The 9,052-nt window shown below is 34.0% G+C and overlaps 2 protein-coding genes across 2 annotated transcripts; one reads left to right on the forward strand and one right to left on the reverse strand.

The window, feature by feature from the left end:
* Positions 1-62: 62 nt before the first annotated feature.
* On the forward strand, positions 63-4,095 carry LOC111882713 (O-fucosyltransferase 19). The gene is made up of 8 exons (XM_023879079.3): positions 63-824; positions 1,614-1,686; positions 1,784-1,854; positions 1,953-2,041; positions 2,131-2,263; positions 2,353-2,585; positions 2,874-3,350; positions 3,560-4,095. The coding sequence occupies exons 1-8, from the start codon at positions 282-284 to the stop codon at positions 3,819-3,821; spliced, it is 1,881 nt and encodes a 626-aa protein (XP_023734847.1). The 5' UTR covers positions 63-281; the 3' UTR covers positions 3,822-4,095.
* Positions 4,096-7,148: 3,053 nt separating this feature from the next.
* On the reverse strand, positions 7,149-8,387 carry LOC128128911 (glutathione S-transferase T3-like). The gene is made up of 2 exons (XM_052767661.1): positions 8,179-8,387; positions 7,149-8,082 (listed from the first exon to the last, which is right to left on the reverse strand). Exons 1-2 carry the CDS (start codon positions 8,385-8,387, stop codon positions 7,149-7,151), a joined length of 1,143 nt encoding a protein of 380 aa, XP_052623621.1.
* Between the last annotated feature and the right edge of the window lie 665 nt (positions 8,388-9,052).

Below are 9,052 nucleotides of genomic sequence, written 5' to 3' on the forward strand. Positions count from 1 at the left end.
GTCTGATATTCTGTTTTGTTAGACACAGAGGAGACTATAAATACACCCAAACGACATCATATTTGGCAGCCACATGGACTAAAATGGCAGCCTTGTATTCCGCCCTCTTCAACTTTTATTCCACACGCTGAGGAAAAAAAAAATAAACCCTAAATGATTTTATAAATATCACAAATCATAACAGCCCAAATCACCGGTTTTTAATCCGATACATTGCGGTTTGTTTCGATATTTCCTTAAATTTCTTCTTTTTTCTTCTTCTGTGTGATCGTTATTTTTGGATGTCAACCGGTGGCGCCACTACGAACCCCATCGCCGGCAGTCCCAGAATCGGCATACAGTCAACCCATCGCCGCCGTACACCGGAACTAATGCCTGACCCGGTTGTTCCGACGATAGAGTCGCCGCCTACCGAAACCCCAAATGGGTATCAGTGTAATGGTTATTTAGATTATGTTTCAGAAACGACGGTTAACTGTTTAGGGTGTTGTACCGCCACTTGCCACCACCACCACCACCACCATAACAACTACTTCTTTCTACGAAAAGGGTCGCCGGAAAAACGGATTTTGAAGTCTTTGAGACAAGGGAAAAATCTAGGGCGTACCCTGTTTGGGTTTCTGATTGTGTTGGTGGTTTTTACGGTTTTTCTGAAGACTGCATATATGGCGGGGAGTCACGTGGCGGAGGCGGAAGGTGGTTATAACGCCGGAATGTTCATCTTGAGGGACTATAAACGCGATTCCGTTAAGGCGCAGAGAGTTTTATCAGACATTGATTCTTCCATGCCCATGAGAGCATTTGAAAAATACTCGAAGCATTCTGTAAGCATACATCTTTTTCTCATTTCCTTTTTTCTATTTCGAAATATCCTTAAATCGAAGAATTTTGATTTATAGAAATACAAAATCATGATCTAAGAGCTTAAATCTTCTGGGTTTTGTGGTTTAGATTTTAATTAATGATTCGAGTTTATTTAAATTGAAAAATCGAGTCTTTAAATTTCATATTTTCTGGGTTTCTACTCAACCCAATATAGAAAAAATCATAATTACCGAGATTGATTTTTAGTTCAATTTTTTATTGGGTTATAATCATAAATCATCGGATATTTTAATGGAATTATATTTATATTTTTTTATTTGATTTGGTCAAGAACAAGGGAGTGGGCATCAACAATGAAATATAGTCTTTATAGAATTTTGACGTTTGGCAATTGACCATAAGTCAAGCTAAGGTGAAAATTGAAATTGGGTTTCTACCCATTATCTTTTATGGCCTTTCCACTACTAGATCCTGAAATTACCTTTCTACCCTCGTTAGAATGGAAAGTTCTTATTATCATGGGTAGATAAGTAGATTTCTTTGAGGTCATAAAATGCCAAAAAAGATTATTAATTTAATCTTTAAAAGCGCATTTTTTTAAATAATAAAAAAAATGGAATATAGGAGGCTATTTTTTTATTAGATTTCTTTCAGGATTCTCATAAACTTCCAAAACAGATTATTATTAATTTAATTGTAAAAATTACAAAACGCAATTTTATTTGGACACATGGAGCAATATAGAAGGGTGATTTAACCTGTGTAATTTCTTTGTTTTTATCCCACAGGTTGAAGAAATCTGGATGAAACCAAACAGCAATGACTATCATCAATGCATTGTTAGACCCAAAAACCGTATAAGTTAGTAGTCGAAATTATTCTTGTTTTTATCACATAATTCACCATCAAAATCGAATATTAATGTCATTTTCTAAACTATTTATTCGTTTTCTTATAGAAACAAACTCTGCGACAAATGGGTATCTTCTTGTTCATGCCAACGGTGGATTAAATCAAATGAGAACCGGGGTGAGTTGTCGATCAAAAGATTCTTATGTATTTTCATATTAGTGTAACGAAATAAAACTTTCTATTTTTGGAAAATCTCTAACTTATTATCATGATAGATATGTGACATGGTTGCTATTGCCAAGATTATGAATGCCACCCTGGTCCTTCCTTCACTTGATCATCAATCTTTTTGGACCGATCCGAGGTACGAAATAAAATGATTAATTAATTCTTTTACAAATACATTTTAAACGTCATATATCCACACATCTTAATAATGTTCTTCTTATGAAGTGATTTTAAGGACATTTTCGATTGGAGGCATTTCATGGAAGTTCTAAGAGACGATATTGAGATCATAGAATCTTTACCACCTGAATTCGCAACAAAAAAACCACATTTCAAGGCTCCTATTTCATGGTCAAAAGTGTGTATATATAATCATCTAATTTAAATCCAAAACCTTTTTTTTTTCTCTTGTTCTTGTGACTTTAATCAATCTATTGATCAATACAGGCAAGTTACTATAGAGGGGAGATGTCTTTTTTGTTAAAAAAGCACAAAGTAATTCAATTTACACATACGGATTCAAGACTTGTGAACAATGGACTCGCATCATCTTTCCAAAAGCTTAGATGTCGAGCCAATTATGAGGCCCTTCGTTACTCTGAGGAGATTGAAGAGCTCGGAAAAAAGTTGGTTTCAAGACTAAGAAGCAATGGCGAACCCTTTATCGCTCTACATTTAAGGTAATAACTTTTCAAATCATGATAGTTTTGTTGGGTTTGACTTTCAAAGTCAAACTTATTACTTTCCAATTGCATCGATACATGAAATTCGATATCATTTTTGAAGATGGAATGTGGCCCTTTCGACTCCGAAATCCGCGATTGGAGACAAACATAACACTTTTTTAAAACCAGTTCTTTCTATCGCATATCTTTATGAGTGCCATAAATTCGACCTTTAATTTTGCATATGAAATGTGGTTCCTTCGACTCTAAAAGTCAAAACTGATTCTTGATTTACCTTTGCAGATATGAAAAAGATATGCTTGCGTTCACAGGCTGCAGCCACAACTTAACAACAGATGAAGCACAAGAGCTAAGAGCAATGAGATATGGTGTAAAACATTGGAAAGAAAAGGAAATAAACAGTAAAGAAAAGAGACAACAAGGGGGATGCCCCATGTCACCTAGAGAGGCTGCTTTGTTCCTTAAAGCCATGGGGTACCCTGCAAACACAAGTATTTACATAGTCGCGGGAGAAATATACGGTAGTAAAAGCATGGATGCCTTTAGAAATGAGTACAAAAACGTCTTTTCACATAGCACACTTATGACTCAAGAAGAGTTGGATACATTTAAGAACTATCAAAACCGTCTTGCCGCGGTTGATTACGTTGTTGCCCTTGAGAGCGATGTGTTTGTATATACGTATGATGGGAATATGGCGAAGGTGGTACAAGGGCATCGGAAGTTTGAAGGGTTCCGTAAAACGATTAGTCCTAACAGGTAATTTTGCAGTCTCAACAGTCACAGCGTAGAAGTTACAGTTCCAATGTGGATTGGCTACTTGTGGGCAGTGGGCACTAGTTGTATACCTAATTTACATATGACATGACTGTTTTTGGATAGTACCTGTCCAACTAGGGTTTGCTGGAAGAATAATTGTTTTGCAGAAACATACATTATAACTTAATGATGGTTTCTTTGATTTTCAGGCAACAATTTGTAAAAATGATAGATCGATTGGACAATGGATTGATATCATGGGACGTATTTAGTTCTCGAGTCAAGAATATTCATAAAGACCGACTAGGTGCACCATCCGAGAGGAAAGTAGGAGAGTCTCCAAGGGTAGAAGAGAACTTTTACGCAAATCCGTTTCCAGGATGCATTTGTAACAGTTCGAATGACAGATTTAACAGCACACAGTTTGATCGGAGACAGACCCCACGAGATTCGTTGTCATCACGGAAATAGGCATTTTTGCACTATTGTATAGTACACATACGTAGTCTTGCTTGACCGAGACAAAACACGGAGGTTTTATTTTAAATTTATATTTTTGGGCGTAAAAGTTATAGATTTTAGAAAACGGAGCATATATATTGAAATGATACAAATGTTATTTGCCATACTTTTTCTCATCTTATACGTATACAAATGAATGTAGGCAATTATATTTCACGTGATAAGAAAGATGATGTTTTCATGTTGGGTGTTTGTCACGTGCCCATCATGTGCATTTAAATCATGTACATTTTTTAGTGTTTTAAGCAAGAAATATATTTTTATTTTTGGTACTTTTGATAAATTTATTAAAGAATAATTAAATTTTATAGTTGTTGTATCTTGATCGCTTAAATTGTTTTGAAGAGTTTTAAAGATTAAAGATTTGAAGATTACTAAACAGTAGTCTACTTTTACCACTATTCCATATAGATTACACAAAAGTTACATGAAATGATATAATTATTAGATAACTAACATATGTATACCCCATACATACCAACATTCATTGGGTGAGTTTGTTTGAACATATTATTTTGATACAAGTTAACATGGTTTGGTAGTTTTTGGTTTCTTTTCTCCTTCAAATCATATGAACATTTGTTTAGAAGTTGATGTATCGATTTGTAAGAAGGATGTGTATGTGTTGTGCTAAATTTGGCCTTTTAGTTTGACACATAACATGATGAAAAAGGGGGGATTAGTCGGTGGAAATACGTTGTTTCAATTGAGTCATTGTTTGCAATAATTAAAATTTGAATTTGTCAACAAGAATATTAAAATAAAAATAAAAGAAACATAAGGAATTTATAATGTGTATAACATGTTTACGGGAATAAAAATATGTTATACAGATAATGAAGTCGGTTACACCTTGAACTCATTTGAAACCAATATCAGATTTTAAAAGTTGTCACTAAATTTATCACGCAAGCGTTTTCAAAATGTCAAAAGCACGACAATAACAAATTTCAATAAGACAAATTCTAAAACACGTAATTTTTCTTAATACAGTGATAACATATATAAAATTTAGATAAGGCCTTGAGGTATATAATTTAGATAAGGCCTAAGTGCTGAGAATTTATACCTTCGAAAATAAATACCTTGTGAATATTTTAACTTGGTTTATTATTTTTTAGAACTTTTTATTTATTTATAGTAACATTAAGGGGTGTTTGGCTGTTGTATCAAGATGATTGTTTGATTTTGTTGTTTGTGTTTAGATAAAGTAATTAAGATTATACTTATATGATTATTTCTGAGACGGATAACTAATTTTGGATAATCAGTTTCATACTAACTATAATAAAGTGAATTATATAAGGAATGACAAAAATTATTATTTTACTCTTTTTATCCTATTTGAAAATATTTTACCCATATGGTCGTTGTTGATAATACCATAAATTCATAATAGAAAAAGGGTAATCGTTGGAATTATATATGATAATGAGTTGTAAAAAGTTGTACGAAAAGTATGTTTATAGTCAATAGAAAAGAAAACAGTTCAACTTTAAAATACTTCAATAATATATATAAATATCACTTTTATCGTTCTATTTATTATTTGTATAATAATCATAATATATATACGTACAACTAAATATATATAATTACAACCTCCAACAACAAAAGTATATATGAACATTATTCCCCCATACCCCATGGCCTAATGAACCTTAGTGATTGAATCTTGGTCTGTAAGTGCATCTTGGGGAGTTGCAATTGGCACTTTCAGAAAAATAGAAAGCTTTTGCACACCATAAAATTCGGCTGATAGAAATAAACAACCATAACTTGATTTTTTCTAAATAACAAAAAAAAAACAAAAAACAATCTCATTCATACTTATGAAATAAAGGTAAAAGTTAAGGAACAGAGAAACAAAAGGGAACATGATGGTTTGAATTAATTCACCTAAAACTTTGATAAATCCACCTTTTCAAAATCACGTCAATATGTTATCGACTAAAAGTACTTTTTATGGTAGAGCGAAAATCGTTGTACAAGATTGAATTAGTCATAACTATTTGCAGTGCCGGTCCAGACGTGGGCAACCTGGGCGACCGCTCAGGGCCCACGTCTTCAGGGGCCCCAAATTTATAAGCTATGTAGTGTATATATATATAAAAAAAAATTATTACTTAAATTATTTTTAGGGCCTAAAGTTGGTTCAAACTCAAATTATCTCAAAAGATAAACAATTTTGTTTGCTTGTTATTGCTAATTGAAAACGTCTATACTGAATAATAAATGATATTTTTTTAATCTTTATTATATTTGTTTTTGAAGGCCCATTTTTTCCTTACGCCCCGGGCCCATATATGTTTGGACCGGCTCTGACTATTTGTGTAGAGAATTTCTGATAATCAAGAGGTATAATATGGTTCAAGAAAAGTATGGTTTATGGTTTTGAATTAGTCATAACCATTATGAACATGCAGCAAAAACCAAAACAACATTGAAGCTTATAATCGCCAATATTTCATCAATTGCACTAGACTAGCTATAGATTAACACAAGGGATTTGAAGTAACAAACATACATTGGTGTGTAATCATGTTATTGTAGGTCTGAAATCTATGGAAATCAAGAGAACAAACTAGAGCTTGAGATCGAATATCCTCACAAGAATTCTTTGAGTACCTCACAAAGAACCCTAAGAACCATAGAATCCCTCTTATAATTTGCACACATATTTCATGTATCAATGAGGCAACATTATCCCTAAAATGCCAATGATTAGCGCCTCCCCGCTTGCAGCTTTACGATTACACATTCTCTGACCACAGTGTGAAAAATGAACATTTCAAGATTTTAACGGCGGTTTTACTATTAAAATGGATGTAAATAAATAAACAAATATGTTGATTCAGGACAGAAACTTCTCTATGATGAAAATTAAGGAATGTTGGCAATTAAAAGTACATTATTATTTTGATACTTAACCTTAATTAGACCATCCGTTATACCCACCACATACCGCATATGTGGTGGGTGCCACATTAGCACCACATTCCACTATCACTAACATGGGATACTTACTACTAAACACACAACTCCACCTCATTTTTTTATTTAAATTTAATTCAAAAATACATTAAAAACATTTTTTTAATACTAGTTTTTCCATTAAATTAAAATACCAAATTACATTAAATAAAAACTAAATTAATTGAAATTAAAAAATAAAATAAAAATAACAATCAAAATAAAAATTACATTAGTTAAATTTAAAAAAAAATAAAAAAAAACATTAAAAAAACTAAAATTTCCAACCATAAATAAAATAAACTACCCCCTACGCCTACGTCGGGCTCGAACCGACTCTTTCATTGCTTGGAAAAGTTCCAAGTCTTCGCCCTCAAGGTCGTCCGCTTTCATTTTCAAGATTTTCATATCGGTTTTTGTTTGGAGTGTCTCTTGTGCCTCTTGAAATGATGTTTGTGCTTCGATCATTTTTTGTTCCATCCGAGTCATCACCTCGGCCTTCGTTTCTTGAAGTTGCACATATCGATCAAATTTATCGCCAAACATATCCATAACACTAGAATTCGAAGATGTTGACGCTGCTTTTTTTGCTTTATTTCTTCCAACGGGCCGACGAAGAGGTTGGTCGTTTTCAAGATCTATCGGATCGTCGTTGATGTCGATGTGTGTTCGGCCGTCCGATTGTTGAGAAGTTCCATCGGGGTTTCTCGAACGCTTTGAACCGGAAGATTGGGAACTTCCTTCCGTTTGCTCTTTCCATTTTGGGGCGTCTTTCAATTTTAGCCACGGTTTCATATACGGAAAAGCTTTGCGTGTTGGCGTTGTTTTTTCAAATTGGTCCATGGCCGCCTTGAAAACATCAAAATCGTTCGAGCCGCTTTTGCGTATGTTTAGGAGGTTGTTGTAGATTCCTCCAAACTCGGTGCATTTTAGTCGAATATCTCGCCATTTCGACGTAATTTGATCGGCATTTCGAGTTTCACTTTCCATTAACTCGTAAAAAATGGCTCGGACTTTTTCCCAAAAACTTCCGTAAGGCTGGCCATCTCCTACAATTGGATCTTCGGAAGCTGCCACCCATGCCTCCGCTAACTTTTCTTCTTCTTCTTTTGTCCATGGGACCCTTTCTTGGGTGGTAGTGGGTCGGGCCAGTTTTTTTCCTTTTTTCTTTTTTGGTTGAGGTGGTGGTGAAGGTTGCGTTTCCGGAACAAAATCCGGCGAAAGTGGTGGTTGTGAGCTTGGTGGTTGTGAAATTTGTGGTTGTTGTTGTGACAATTGTTGTTGGAGTTGTTGTAGTTGTTGGAATTGTTGAAATTGTTGGTATTGTTATTGCATTTGTTGTTGTTGGAAAGCCGGAAAAGGTTGATACTGTTGTTGGAAAAGTGGTGTTTGTTGGATAGGGGAACCACTTTGAAGTAGATTGATAAAACCGCCTTGAGGTGACTCCATAGTCGGGAATTGTCGAGGTGTTGTATCTAACGCAAAAGCGTTATCGGGTTTGCGATTTCGGTAGTTTGGAGGGGTATTTTGGTTGGGATCCATGATTTTTGGTTGTGAAGATGTAGTGTGTAGTTTGTGTATAGAGAAAGAAAAGAATGGTGTAAAAAATAAGGAGTAAAAATGTGGTATTTATAGGTAAATAAATTGTTTATTTATTTATTTATTTTTTTTTTTACAAAACTAGCCGTTCAACGGCTAGACAACGGTCAAATTTTTGCATCTTAATCTCATTGGCCGTGCGACTTCGTTGCCCCGATATCGAGCCACCACAAAAACGAGCCACCACGAGACAACGGGGTGGTGTGCACGCCCGTTGTTCGTGGCCAGCTCGACCACGAAACTCTTCGTCGAACGTATACCGTTTGGCCTTACTATAAAATGGGGTAAGTCGGTAATTTATGATAACCATATTGATTCTTTTGTGAAGTGATGGATTGACTTTTAAGCTTTAGGGAATTACTAAGATTAATTTAAATATGCGGCTTACACAATGTTTAGGATTTCATTTAAAACTGATTTATTAACTTATTGAATTCTTGAAAAGTTAATAAATTATAGGATTTCATCTAAAATTGATTTATTAACTTATTGAATTCTTGAAAAGTTAATAAATTAAAAAATTGTGTTTAGGTATATAAGAAAAACTTTTAAAACAACTTCTTGTTAACTCTTTGAAAATGAGAATTTAAAAAGTCATTATTTCTAAC

Source organism: Lactuca sativa, chromosome 9 (genome assembly GCF_002870075.4).
Source record: "Lactuca sativa cultivar Salinas chromosome 9, Lsat_Salinas_v11, whole genome shotgun sequence".
NCBI classification, from domain to species: Eukaryota; Viridiplantae; Streptophyta; class Magnoliopsida; order Asterales; family Asteraceae; genus Lactuca; species Lactuca sativa.